Source organism: Lemur catta, chromosome 3, assembly GCF_020740605.2.
Source record: "Lemur catta isolate mLemCat1 chromosome 3, mLemCat1.pri, whole genome shotgun sequence".
NCBI lineage: Eukaryota > Metazoa > Chordata > Mammalia > Primates > Lemuridae > Lemur > Lemur catta.
In genome coordinates this window covers 38,719,042-38,734,431 of record NC_059130.1, presented here as the reverse complement: position 1 = coordinate 38,734,431, position 15,390 = coordinate 38,719,042, and the positions used below count along the sequence as shown (strand labels likewise).

The 15,390-nt window shown below is 41.6% G+C and overlaps 1 protein-coding gene across 2 annotated transcripts in view; it reads right to left on the bottom strand.

Moving 5' to 3' along the window:
• The window catches only part of ASTN1 (astrotactin 1), a 309,276-nt gene that overhangs the window by 67,761 nt on the left and 226,125 nt on the right, over nt 1–15,390 (bottom strand). For both annotated transcript variants that reach the window (XM_045547290.1, XM_045547288.1), the window contains exons 15-16: nt 12,189–12,293; nt 10,125–10,313 (exon numbers count right to left, since the gene is read on the bottom strand). In XM_045547290.1, the coding sequence (XP_045403246.1) occupies nt 10,125–10,313; nt 12,189–12,293 (294 nt within the window). The remainder of the gene's footprint in view (nt 1–10,124; nt 10,314–12,188; nt 12,294–15,390) is intronic.

Here is a 15,390-nt window from a genome sequence, read left to right as displayed (position 1 = left end):
TGCCCGCTGGCTAATGGCTCCACTGAAACAAAAAAACCAGTTCCCCTGAATCCCAATCCATTGATCTTTCCCTCAACCGCCTTAGAGTAGAATGGGCAATACAGCAGTCACCCGATTATCTGCATTTTCGTTTTCTGTGGTTTCAGTTACCTGTGATCAACCTGGGTCCAAAAATAAGTACAATAAGCTATATTGAGAGATAGGAACCACATCACATAATTTTTATTACAGTGTATTGCTCTAATTGTTCTATTTTATTATTGCTGTTGTTAAACTTTTACTGAGCCTAATTCAGAAATTAAACTTTATCATAGATATGTATGTATAGGAAAAAGCACAGTTTATGTAGAGTTTGGTACCATCCACAGTTTCAGGCATCCACAGGGGGTCTTAGAACATATGCCCCAAGGGTAAGGGAGGACCTCTGTGTAGATATATTACTGCTTGAGACATTAGGAGCTCACCCCAGAAGATGTGAAAACTCCAAGGGTGTCAAGTTCAGATTCTCACACTTGATGTAAAATCTCCCCTTGCATCACCCCTTATCTTGTGACTTTTTCCCCCCAACATGTTTCTTGCAGAGAAAATTAGCATGGACTGGAGTCTATAACTTAATCAAGATAAAATTCCAGATAAATATATGTCTTATACTGCTTAGCCTCTAGTCATATGCTCACTTCTCCTGGGTCTGTGTCACCATGGCCAGTCCAGTTGCACATTGAGCTACATGTTACATAAAAGAAAATGGGCTAAACAAATTGGCCCACTTTAGCTTTCTGAATCCAGGAAATAGAATAAGCTCGGCCATAAGTAGAGTTTCTTCTCTTTATATCCCACCCAAGAATACAGGCCTCTCTCTTCTCCTCAGTCTGATATTTAGTTACCTCCTGTAGTGCTACATTATTCTAGGAGCTATGGGAATTCAGAAGGCAACTGCAAGGGCGTTTGATTGCTACTTCATCCGCCTGGATCATTCTGCCCCCAGATCTTTGCATGACCAGCTCCTTCTCATCTTCCAGGTGTCAGCTCAAAATCACACTCGCTGAGGCCCTCTCTACACCTGCCGTCTGAATTTACCTCCAATCTTCCACCCAACCCCTAGCACATCAATGGGTTTCTGTTTCTTCATACCATCTATCACTATCTGAAAGTATTGCTTTCATTTATTTGTTGCTTGCCATTTTGTCTTTTTCCACTAGGATAGAAGCTTCAGAAACATAGGAAAATGTTCTGTGTCATTCATCATCATATGCCCAGTGTCTAGTCCAATATCTAGATATAGAAGGTGCTGAATAAATGAATGAATAAGCCCATTCCCAGGAAGCAATCAATCAAACTGTGAAAGCAATGCTTACGTATTTCGAGTAGTTGAGAGTAGTCCAGAATATGGTCTAATTACCTACTAAATTGTACGATATAGACAATATGTTACTATTGTCAGGACCATAATTATATACGAAAGGGGTTTTGACTCACCACCAGAATCATCCCATCAACCAAAATACTCTCCAGGTTAGAATGTGAAACTATAACAATTTGTGGTTTATAGAGGAAAACAAAACAAAGAAAATGAAGGCTTCTTTGAATACCGTTTCAAGCAACCTACATAGAGTTTGTTTGAGATGGTAAAACGAGGACAGTGTTGCCTTGAATGCAAAGCTGAAGAAATCAGTTTATTGCCTTTAATCCTGATTGTTGGCGTGTTTCCAAGTCCCTGCCGTGCCCGAGGGCTTAAGACAGTTCAGTTCTGCACACAAGCTTCTTTCTGCACACAAGTCTAATGATCAACGGCTCCATTAGAGAAAAGTCCTGGTCCAAAGTCAAAACCATTCAGAAGAGTCTTCCTGCCTGTGACACTCCTCTGAGGAGATGACACTAGGACATGACCCTGGAGGCCACCATGCCGTGGCTGCAGTGTGGAAGCTGGTACAGTGAAAGGGACAAAAGGTGTGAATAAGAGAACTCACTGCCTGTTGGTCTTGGAGAAAACCTGAATAGGATTATTCAGGTCCTGAACTAACAGCTTTGGCATCATCTGGGAGCTTGTCAGAAAGGCAGAATGTCAGGCAGCACCCAGACTTACAGAGTCAGAATCTCCATTTGAGCAAGATCTAGGTGACACATACGTGCATTAAGTTTTTGGAAACACTTCCATATAGGGGAACAAAAACTACGCCAACCACTGTGTCATCGTCATGGACTGTGGCCCCAAACACCCTACAACAAACAACCAAAACTCCAGAAAACTAAAGGTACACATCAGTGGACCCACCATGAAGTCTAACCAGGGTTGACACCTGCCCCTGGTGTGTTCACCTTAGACCAGTGTCTTGACTCCAGCTCATTTTGTCCACTGACTTTGCTACTTTGATCTCCTTTGATCTCTTTTTGGGCAATTGAGAGGCAAAAGGGTATGAAGCTACTGCCAGTATATCTCAGCAGGTAAAGGCATTCTTATTTATTTATTTATTTATTCATTTAAAAATTTTATGTGATCTTGTTTGGAAATAAAGGAATTCTTTTTCATCCTGACTTTGCACCTACGAGTTTTGTGACTGCAGCCAAGTTATTTAAGCTCTCTGAGACATTATTTCCTCATCTATAAAATGGGGAGGGCAAGACTGAAGTGATATGTAAGCTTGAGGATTAAACCCAAAAAGCTATAGAACGTGCTTAGCAAGGTGCCTGGCTCAAAGTAAATGCACAAAAAATAGTAGCTGTTTGGTATTATTATTTTTAGTAATTTCCTCTGTCAACCTACAGATCCAATTTACTCTGAACTCACAGCGTCAGAGCCTAGGGACTTGAAGACTCAGACTAAACCCTCCCACATATGTTTAGGGGAGCGTAGGGCCTCTTCGGGAGGCTCTGTGGATGACACCACCAGGCTTAGCTTTGGCAGCACCTTCACCAGGCCTGACTGCCTGTGAGCGCCACAGAATAGCTGTCTTTTCTAGATCCCCCTGCTCACTGCAGCGCTTTGCATGCAGCAGGCCCTCAGCAAACACTTGTTGAACAAATTAATTAATCATTTAGAGAAAATAGCTATATGCCAAATTTCTTTGCTGCTTGAGTGCTAACTTTGTTGTTGTAAATGTATATAAAAAGATCCTTTGGAGTTAGTTTGCAACCCTAGGTTGTAAAACGTAAAGCATTATAGAAATTTAAGTTATTACTCTTCATTGAATTTTTTACAAGCTTGTGTCCTTAACTTACTCAGATTTTTATGCTATGTGCTGCAATGACACTAGTTAGCCTAAGAACTACACCAGCGTCAAATACACAAGATCAGGTCTTAGCTGACCAGCACTTTCAGACCGGATTTGAAGGCTGACTGGTGACTGACTGTTGTTTTTGGTTCAGCCGTAGCAGAAGACTGCTCCCAATCCTGGAAGAGGTGCCCGCTGAGTCTGTCCTGGGCTATCTCCACACAAAAGCAAATTGGTGGCAAGTAGAAGACGTGGCATCCTGTGTGGTGGAAATGCAATGCCACACAGGTGGTTCACTCTTGTCTTTGACTTTAATCTGACTTGTGCCTGCTTAGAGCTGGAGGGTCACTTTAAGGGATGAACTCTCAGCTTGTGCCTTGGAGGAAGAAGTTATTCTTCTCAGCTTTCCCCATGGGAAGGAAGCAACAGGCTAGAAAAAAGAATGTGGGTTGTGGACTAGAAGGTGCAGTAGAAAGGAAGAGCTTGGTTATTGCAATTTGTTCACCCAGATAACCCCACTGGGGTGCACCAAAAGCAATGGTAAGAAAAGGCTACGTCAGATCTAAAGCAATAATGAAAGTGGTATTGGAAAAGGAAAGGAAGAAAGACCCAAAGAAATCCAGCCCTGAATGGAGTATAATAAAATAAAAAGAAAGAAAGAAAATGTACTGTGCTTAGTGTATCAGGTGGAAGATTACAATTAAACCCCTGAAAGGTCTCATGTGAAGAAGGTTCACTTTTTCTTAGTCATTTCGCTGGGATCTACAGATATATAGCTCTTTACTGGCTTCTTCTGAAGTAAGGAAAGATAAAGGATTCGTTCCTTTAACAAACTGTGGGTGCTAATGACATGCCAGGAGCTGTGTCAGGGACAAAGACTCAAAGATTAATAAGATGTAGTGCTTCGTGCTATGTGTGGAAACTAAAGAAAAGAAAAGAAAAGAAAAGAAAAGAAAAGAAAAGAAAGAAAAGAGAAGAGAAGAGAAGAGAAGAGAAGAGAAGAGAAGAGAAGAGAAGAGAAGAAAAGAAAAGAAAAGAAAAGAAAAGAAAAATAAGATGTGATCCTATTGTTTTGTACTTCCAGACTTCTGTCCAAAGTTCAACTTTCTGTAGATATAATTGTGTGTTTCCTCATTTCAGTTAACTTTATAAGTCTTCACTCAGGATAACATAAACTTTTCAGAATATACTTTTCCATCCTTTAAAAGAGTTTTATTATAAAAGTGACAGATGCTTGAGGGGAAAGCAATATGGAAGTTTTCTGTACAAAAAAAAAGTCCCTCATCCACATCCCTAATCTTGGAGCAAACAGATAATTTGCTCTTACATATAAATGAAGTTATTTTGAGATTATATGGATATTTCTCTATAAATATATTATGTATGTTTATATGTATGTGTTATATATACACACGTGCATGTATATGCACACATATATACATATATTATATATAAAATATGTGGGATATATATTTTTTTAGAGAAAAGATAAACGATTTTAAAACAAATATATATATAATATATACTCATAATTTTTTTAAAAGTCCAGACCCTAATATATGTTTTCTTCTACAACTGCTTTGCTCATTTCCAAATGGCCAGAAGTAGAATCTGTCCGGGTGGAGAGAGAATAAACTGGTAGCAATGGTTGCCTGATTGCCTCTGGGGAGTAGAGCTGGATTACTGGGAAATAATAACAGAAAGGTTTACTTTTCATTTTATTCTGTTTTTTGCATTTTGACTACTTTAAAAAGTAAACTTTTGAAATTAAAAAAAGGAAGAGAAATATGATAAGTGCTGTGAAGTCTATTATTACGCGAGACAGCAGTGCAGGGACATGGCAATGCAGGGAAGTGTGGACAGTGCTGCCAGAGGCTCCACATAACGGCTGTCAGAGTATCAAATAGGCAGCAGAGAACTCTACCCAGAGCTCGAGGGAGGCGTGGTGGGAGTGGTGCCGTTGCCCCTCGCTCATGCACAGTGGAAGGAGGGGACGGCAGAATGGAGGCAAGATTAGGCAGATTGAGAATCACAGGCTCCAAGGTTCAGAAGTGTAAAAAACCTCAATGCCATCTTCCAAACCAGGGGGAACCTTGGTCCTGCACCTAAGTTGGGGCCTGACACTGGGCAGGGTATCAGTTAATAGTAAATGGCAATTTATAGAGCTGAAGAGGGCAATTCAAAAATTCAAGGAAGACACAGAAATCATAGCCAGGAAGACTAATTTGCTCATCCAATGGGCCAAGGAAGAGAAGAAGGCCCCCCTAGAAATTAGGCAACAGAATGGACACCAGGGAAAAAAAGAAAAAAAGAAAGTTTCAAGTCGAGGACAAGAGAGGGACCCAAGAGCAAATTTCTGAGTGAGACAGAGTAGTGGTAGAGACTTTAGAGAGCACATCTGTGACCTTGGCCTTGGCAGAGAGGGAGTCTCTGGGGCCCTGTACTATGCGGAAGCCATCAAAAAGGTTCTAGATTGACAGCAAGTGACCCTGTGTCCTCAGAGTGGAGGGTTCACAGGGCAGTCAGTGACGCAATGGCTGGAGAGGTCTGAGGGGGTGGCAGGCTGACTAATGGTCCCCCAAGTCCTAATCTCTGGAACCTGTGAATGGCAAAGGGGATTTTGCAGATGTGATTAAATTAAGGCTCTTAAAAATGGGGATATTATCCTGGACTATCTGGGTGGGCCCAATGCAATCAAAAAGGTCCTTATAAAAGGGACACTAGAGGAGTCAGAGTCACAGAGAAGGCCATGTGACTCAGAGATTGGAGATATGTACTTTGAAGATGAAGGAAGGGGCCATGAGCCAAGAAATACAGGTGCCCCTAGGAAGTGGAAAGGACAAGGACAGAGATTCTCCCCTCAAGTCTCCAGAAGGAACCAGACCTGCTGACACCTCGATTTCAGTCCCGTGACACTGATTTTGGACTTCTGTCCTCCAGAACTGTAAGAGAATAAATATGTGTTGTTTTAAGCCACCAAGTTTGTGGTAATTTGTTACAGCAGCCATAGAAAACTAATACAGGGAGTGAAGTCAGCTGCTGCTGCTGAGAAAGCAGTAAGGAGTTAGTGAAGGGCATCAAGCTGAGGGCTGCCATGAAGTTGCATTTTAAAAAGATAACAGATGGTGAATTATCGAATGGAGTCGAGTGGCAGGAAACTGAAGCAAAGGAGATATATGAGGAAGCTATTTCAATTGTTTTTATAAAGAGACCCTGGAAGGAACGGAGAGGAGGAGACACCTGTTGAAGACATACTTAGGTGGTGAGAAGGACATTGTGCTGGTTGAATGTGGAGGGTGGAGGAGCCTCAAGGACTCCTCACCATCCTCCACGAGTGGAGTTCACACTGACACAGTGGAGTGCACGTGGAAAGAGAACAGAGATGCTGGTCATTGAGGTCCTGTAGACTATCCAGGGGGATGCTCCACACTCAAGAGCCATTGAGGTCTGAACCCCAGGGAAACAGAGAGGATTCGAGGTGTAGGCTGAGGCAGATGCAGAAGGGAAGCACCCAGCAGTAGTGAAGAAGAAAGACGTGTGAAGAGCAAAATGTGTTAAGAACAAAAGTGATGAAATGCAAATGATTTCTTTAGAGGAGTACAGTCAAAAATGAATGAGAAATAAAGGGCAGATATTTGTGAAGAAAATCTGGGCAGAATAGCATTGGGGGCAACAAGGGAAGAGAGAATTTTCAAGAAGGTGTTCCTGGGTGGGAGGGACAAATTGTTCAGCTGAGACAGACAGAATGATCCCAGGATGGACATCAGGGAACCTCTGAGGAAGAAGCCCTGACCTCCTTCTCCAGTGCTGTTTCTGTGCAGCAACGTGTTCAGAGTGGAAAGCAATAATTTGAAGAGTGAAATGGAGTTGAGAAAGTAGAGAAAAGATGTGTAAATTACTCTTTTGAGTAATTTGGTGGTAATGCATTAAAAAGAAACAGTGGGAAAATGGGACACGTGTTTATAAATAGAATACTTTCTAGAAGACATGAGGTTGGAGAAGAGAGAATTCAGTGGCTGAAGAGATGGCAGAGATCAGCAAGGAGAGGGGTAGTGAATGAGTGAGGTCTCAGAGGAAGCAGAGAGGGATGGGAGCCCATGTGCAGGAGGAGAGGGTAGCATGAAGAGGGAGGCCTCATAACATTTTCTGAGGCCAAGGATGATGGGAGACAATAGAAGTAAGTTTAGACAGGGGACAGGGGAGGTGGGAGAATTAGAGAATGCCATTTCTGATAGTCTTTGATTGCTCTGTAAAAAAAAAAATTAAGATAAGCTCGTCTTAGGTGATTAGAAATGGAAGTATATTTTTTACAGGCTTCCATAAAACTTATTTAGAGAGAGACGATCCTCAATGTTGGTATGGCCAAGCCACACAGGTGAAGTATGACAAGTCCCTTTTGAATGGATGGCTTCCTTCTGAAGATCCGGCCCAACACATCCACCTCTGAATTTTCATCAGTCAGGTGTAACTAAAGCATGTTACAGGTCTACAAGAAAACCCAGCAGAAGTCACCACACATCAGAAGAGCCATTACTACCGTCACTACCACCACCACTGGCAACAACAGCAACAATGAACAACTGTTGAGTACTTACTATGTTCTTAGCACTGTGGGAGAATCTGGGAATCTAAAGTTGAATGAAGCATAGAACCCACTCTTGAGAATTTTGTGATTTTGTAGAAAGGAGACTCTTTACCTAAACGACTAACATACGCACATAAATCATATGGATCCATAAATTATCACAGCTGGGAGGCCACAGAGGACATTGCAGATGGAGTCCAGATAAGTAACTGACTAAAACAGTATCACCTGCCTGAGTCTAGATTTCCAACCCTTAAATCCTGTGCTCTTTCCATTTCATTTCACCTTGATAAATTTTTCTTTCCTATTCAATCCATAAGCAATTTTTGGTGTGTGATCATAGGAACAGAAGCAAAAAACAGAGAAACCCTTTTCACTAGCAGAGTTTTAAAGTCAGAGCAGGCAAGAACATATAATCAAAGGTCTGAAATCCGAAAAGAGTGTCCACTTGTGTGTCATGAAAGGTACAGCCCTCTCAGCACACTTGTCACCCTAGCATAAAGTCTCACTCTGTATGGATCCTCTCAGAGTGTAGAACAGAAGAACATCCTCCTTTGTCTTGTGCACTTATAATTCTTAATCAGTAACATGTTCCCAAGCAGAGTTCTGGAATGAAAGAAAATTAGGGCTAGGGAGGAGAAAAATATTTAAACCAAGAACGAGACTAAACAACAAAAGGTATAAACCCTATAACATAGAGGTAAGGCTTAGGTGGTAGACAAGGACAATTGAAAAAGATTGAAGTTGACATAATAAAATGTTTGAATATCTTTTAAAATCCATTACAAGCAAGGAATTGTATAAATCATATTTCAAAGAACTAAAGTCAACAGTTGGGCTGTGACAAAACAAGCCCGTGAGTGGCAAGAGAGGCTTGAGATCAAGATGGGCAGGGAATAATGCCAAAGTGTGGGCATATTTCCCTCTTGGGCTCAGTGTTGAGCCTTAAGGATACTGCAGCACTTGGGCTAGAAGCAAAGGATAGAAAACCAGGAGCTCTGAGTAAGGTCAGACTCTCATCTCCACAAATCACAGACCCCGGCAATCCTGGAGCCACTGGCAAACAGAAATAGAAGAGGATTCAGCCCTCTGCTTCAGTCCCCAGGCTCTGGCATAGACACATAAGACAGCTTTGCCAGCTGGAACTGGTATTATCTATATTTGCTTACATTACACTGCTCTCTTGGCAAATTGGAATCAGAACAATGTTAAGATCCTTAAGTTTGAAGAGATACCAGAAGCCTGTGGTTGTGTCTTTGAGTTTAGAAGTACCACGGCTTGGGGGGATGACTGCAGCAACTATGGCCCAGACACACATCTCTTGCTTCTTCCAGGAGAAAGTGCCCAGTCCGAGGAGAGGCTATCATGGCTCTGCTACCTCTCGAGCAAGGCAAAATGGGAATAGATATGGAGCTCAGAGAACCTAAAGCATCTCAGCCACAGGGTCACATGCACCCCGACAGTAGCTGTGCTGACAGCAGAGGTCCCTTGTCCCAGAGGGACCCTTCCTTGGTCACTGAGTCTTAAGATGACTTATTTCTTGAGTTTTCACTGCATCATTTAGCAAGTCACATATCCACAAGTTGGCCTCATCTAAATGCCATGTGGACAAGCTCAGAAGAAATCCCATGAATGGCAATTCTAACACAGTCTTGGTTGATCAGATTACAAACATACTGGCCAATGCTCCTGCTGTACCAGAAGGTGAATTGAGGTGGTGTCAAAAATTCCAATTTCTTATGCTTACTTGGACTGAATACTAACTTGCTGTCAAGACAGCAGACAAGGATTTTTATTTGTGAGCCTGTTATCCTGACCTGTATAAACACTTGGGCCACTGGGGATTTCCTTATAACACAAACAGTAGGAAAAGTGATCTACGCATGGGCAGGACAGAGCGAGAAGGGGTTTACTGTGCAAACTGCTGCAGAGGGATGCCAGGTGTATAGGGAGGAGGGAGGTAGTGGGGGAGACTGAACCCCGCTCTTCCCCCTTCTGCTCCCTAGGAGCAACCTAATACTTTGCCCTCGCTGTGTAGCAGAGTGGACAGTGGTTGGCAAAAACCGTTAGAGGACTCTCTCTGTGACAACTAACACAGTGGCCATACAGTTTTGACCCCATCCTGCATCTAAAATTTCCCCAAACACCTTCATTTTGAGATTTAGTTTTAGCAACCAAACCTTGGACACTTTAAGATGAGCACAGAAAAATGAGGGAAAATCTGAATTAATTACGTCCCTATAGAATCCTTAAGTTTGATCCTATGGATTGTGCTTGGGCAGCCAGTACTGGCATGGGGTGTAGAATCTGCTGATGAGCAGGCCACTCACCTTTACTGATGTCTTCATATTCCATCCAGAGTCGCTGCTGGATCTGCTTGTTTGGGTACCAGATAGAACAGGACTCCTCAAAGCCGTAGATAGCTTCCTGGATGTAATGGTTGCCAAACTGGTCCAACAAAGCCACAAAATCTGCACGAGAGGTAGCCCCATCCAGCGAATGGAGAGCATTGCTGAGGGCTATGGAGAAACATCACCCAGAAGCAAGAGTCAGGACTCACGATTTGGGTATATGGATTCCCAGGCAAAATTTCCAGCCCAAATGGGGAAGTGCCTGTGTGGCCCAAAGTGACGTTGGAGAGCTGGCTAGAACTATTAGGCGGATGTTTCCACGTAGCTAAACCAGACATTTCAGTTCCTGAATAAGTAACTTTTAAGCCACTTGGTTGTGTTGTTAACTTTGTGCAAGTTAAATAGAACATTTTCAAATCTCTACTCCTGCCCCCTCTTAAGTCGGTGTTTCCTTCTTTTTTTAATCACAGGTCATGACATTAAATCAATTTAGTGAGTTCAAATAATAGCATGTGAGGAAAGAAAAAACAAAAAAGAATAGCATAGCCTGAAATAGAAGCACAAATACCAGCAGAGAACATTTCACACAGGAAGATGCAGCATTGCTTCATGAAACTTCTGTTGTGTGTGTGTGGGAGTGTGTGTATGTACAAGGTCACAACATAAAATGTATTCTAACTGTGACCAAAAAAAGGCAAGTGCAGAATATTGCCTTCAGGCACAGAAATGGGCAATGGGAAGACAACGGAAGAAGAAAGGTAAAAAAAGTCACTAATACGCTGCTTATATTTTATTTCAGAACATCAAAAGTAAAGTAAACGGCCTGGGAAGTGACACCTGGAAGAAAGATGTTTGCCTCCCCCCCACCCCCCCCTGCCCTTCACCCGAGCCAAATCTCCTTGGGTTTGCTCTCTCTCTTTAAGAGAATGACTGTAAACTTGTTTGAGAGATGGCCGATAATAAATTTTCCAAATCTGATACCTTCTGGATCTGGCCAGTGTCACACAGTTCTCCTTTCTACACACCTGTGTCCTTTCAGGGCCAGGTGGAGTCCAGTGCCAAGGTCCACATCCCTTGCAACACTGTTCTGTGACTTTGAAAGGCATGTGGCAGCAGAGGCATTCAGTTGTCAACCCCTGATATGCACAGCACCCTCGCTGGTTGCAAATTGAGTATGTGAACAAGGTAAAGTTGCCACAGCCATATATTTCTACAACGAAGCATAGCTTAGTTCTTTCTAGATGTTCTGCACCAGCAGAGCTTCCTTCAGTAAAGTCCTCATCCCAAACCCTTCTTGACAAAAAGCTTTGAATCCCTTTGCACCCTATGGAAATGTTTTATATCCTTAATGCATTGTCTTTACGCACAAAGATTTACCCTTTGTGAGTCTATGTCTTACTTCTCTTCATAAGCTTCTATTTGTCCTTTACTGTTTTTCTTTCTCCTGTTGGCCCCAAGGCTTCACCTCCCTATTGGTGACCTAGGACCCTAAGTAAGTTTAGAACTTGCTATTCCTTAACTTACTAGCTATAGATATAGACATAGACATGTCTCTTCCCAGCTCCCCCTCTCTCTTTCTCAGTCTCTCAATCTCTATTTCACTCATTTGCTTTTTAGGGGCCTTAAGCTGTTTTCTGCTTTTCCCCTCCCTCCTCTCCTTGCTCTCGTTGCCTTATTTCATCGCATGGAATCTCTAAATTAGACACTTTGCATTTGGAATGTTTTATTCTGTCAGTTTGTAAAATGTCTGCTTTTGCATATCCTCTCTGCATACTGGATGACCCCCAGGAAAAATGATACCTTCATTGGTTCCAGCCTTGCTCCTTCCATCTTTTCTACAGGCCAAGATAAAACTTGCAATGTAATCTGTGCTTAGAAAAGGATCCCCTGTCAGCCACTTGCGCTTCAGGGTGAATCTGAGTGAGTAGATCATGGAGCAGCTACATTTTAGGCTGCATCTTCAACAGTAGGACCAAAGGCTTGTCCCATTGGAAAGGGACCTAATCCCTGGGGAGGTGGGAGGATGGCCGCCGTGGTGCTCACCCTGAGAGACGGCAACTTGGTTGAGTTTGAGGTGGTACATCACAGACCGGACCTTCCAGTGCTGCAGCACAGGGTATCCCGACACTTCGCTGAAGTTCACCATCCCTGGGGACAGAGGACATGCAGGCTCAGTGAGTTGGATTGGTTCACACATCCTAAATGAAAAATACGACCTGACTTGATTATGTCAGGGGTTGTAATTGCAAGAAAATGATAAGTTGTTCCTTGATGGAGAAGATTTCTGAAGTCATAGTAACAATAGCTATCAGGTACTGAACCTTTACTATGTGCCAGGCATTTTGCTAAGCACTTTGAAAATGTTAAGCCATTTGATCCTCGTGGGATAGGTGTTATTATTTGAATTTTACAAATGAGAAAACTGAGGCTCAGAGAGGGTCCTTATATAAGGTCCCTAAGATAACAGGTAAGCCAGGATGGGGTTCCAGATGTTTCAGAGGCCAGGGCTGGAGTTCTTATTCATTCTACCATAATATCTCCATAACAAATTTACATTAAACTCCAGGCTTACTGTACTACACCAGATTTTTACTCTTTAATGATTGCAGTAATTGACTCAGTTCATGTACCTGATAACATTGATTTTTCTATCTCATTTAACTGATTTGTGTTCATTATTTAAGTTTTAATTACTCTGAGGCTGATAATGCATATTTCTCTTTTACCAGAAGGGACAGTAGCTGGATGCATATTGAGTGCCATCTATGTACCAAGCATTATGGTAGGCACTTATGGTCCTCTTTTTATCAATGGAAAAACTGAGGATCTGAGAAACTAAGTTAGTTGTCCAAGGTCACTCTCAATAAACACATCTTTAGAGCCTCTTAGAGAGGTTATTAATGGGCTGTTCTTCCTTGAGCACCTCAGAGAAAGAATGTCACCCTATTTTAATTCTAGCCATTACTATAAATATAAAATGCTAGAGAAACAAAATAATTAGGCCGCAGGAAATAAAAAAATCACCTTGCTAAGTTTAGAAAACCAATTTTAGCTTCACTTCTATGCCTAATGTTTGCTAAATGTGTAAGCTATAGGAATATACATGTACACATTTGCATATGTGTATGTGTATACGTTTGTATACACACATGCATATATAGTAAACTTATATATGTACACTCTATATAGAGAGACTATGTACATGTGTGTGCAAATATAATGGCAATAATGCATATATAGTGAACTATCCTGCCATTTGACCCATGCTTCCTTCAGGCTAAATCAACTAATTTAATACCGAAACTGGATGAAGAGTAGGCAGGATTAATTAGCTGCTTGCCAACCTTGATCAAATTAGCTGAGTAATTACCAAATTTCCATTCCTGTGTAACTCATATGGGAATAGTTATTGGTAAGGCAAAAAGAAAAAAAGGTCAGGAAAGGTGCTTAGTGAATCAATTGCTTAAATTTTATCTTAGGCAATCAAAGTTAAGTTACCTGAAACTAAGGGAAGGTTTCCAGTACTCTGACTTTCAAATGTTCTTCTTTTAGGGCATTAAGCATTGCAACAACCAGCAGTCATACTACTACATACTTTGGCTTTTAACCTTTATGTTAATTTCAAAAGCACATAAATGAAATTCTAACTGCACAATTTTAAGGCTTAATTCACATACCTTAAAGATACATTTCACGAGAGCATACAATGTGTGTGATATGCAGAACCATTCACTATAATATGCACTCCCTAGTTACGGCAGCTCATCAGCTCTGCTGTTGCTTTGAAAAGCCTATTTATTAAAAAAAAATAGCAAGCCCACTAAATAAATATTTTTCAACTTATTATGAAAAGCTCCCTTTAATTGAATTGTTTCCCAGTGGAAAAAGAAACAGGCAAAAAATTAGGGGCTTGGGTTCTAAGGCCAGCTGTGTTGCTGCAGTTGGCAGTTTCAGAACACTAGTCACTTCTATACCCACAACCTTTTGTTGTCACAACCTGAGTATTCCTCTCTGGCTACCTGGCTAGGGGATCTCCTGGCTCCAACTGATTTCATCTGTAAAGTAAGAGGCTTAGTGAAGATGATCTCCTGCTTCCTCTTCAACCCTGTGATTCCCACCAGCAGTGTGAATCTGGGCTAGCAACCCATTTGTTTCCATTTTCACATCTGAAAAATGGGGATAATAGTAGCCATCCTATCTACTTTACAGGTAGCTTGTGAGAACAAAATACAATTATGGGCATGAAAGCACTTTGAGAAAAGATAAAGCACCACGCACATGCACGGCCTCCATAATGCTATTCTCCTCCTTCTTACCCTTCTCTCATTGCCCCCAGCTGGGTAAACCTGCCATTTCTTCATTGGTGTTTTTGCTACAACCTCCTAGGCTTTAGTCCAGAACAACAGAGGGAAGATAAAAGAATGAGCATGAATGTGGGGCGGGGTGACGGGGGTGGGAAGGGGTGACAGTGCCCAACATCCACCCAAGATGAGCCATTACTTAACTGCTGGATGACAACTAGTGGACGTATTTATGCTACACCATAGTCAGGGAAACAGTTACATAACTGTTAATGTTTGGAAAGGCTTTTTCTGTGCTCACTTACAGATAATATTTCCATTAGTTAAAATGAAAGGGATGTTTTAAAGTATATGTTTTCTAGCTGAGTTATGTAACTCTCAGTGTGCCCATGACATACAGTCAGGCTTAGTTTTTTTATTTTATTTTAATATTACTTTGGGACACATTTCTGCTGAATGACTCTCTTTTTCAAACAAAATATCTCTCACTATGTTTTGTTGAGAGACAACATTATTTTTTTTCCTACCTGTGATTGAGAAAAGAATAACTGAACAGAATTCATGTGCAATCTCCAAAGACAGAAAATGAGAAGGAAGGAAGGAAAGGAGGGAGGGAGGGAAAGAAAACTAGTTTTCTCTTGTTATTTTATTTTAAATGTCAGAGGGATATATAATATATTTCCCCAAAGTTCTAAAGCCAAGAGTCCATTCGCTTTGAATGAACTTGAAGTTCCAAAGAGCCCAGAGTCCTAAATCTTCACATAGATTTAATGACTATGGCACCCAGCAGGCCTACAACTGCGGCCAGCAGCCTACTCTATTTCCTTAGTTGATCTCTGAACTCCTTTCTTTTTCTCAACTAAAAGACTGCATATACAAATTGACAATGGCCAGACCACACATAAAAACAGAACTCTGACCCACAATCTGCAGCAATCAGCTCA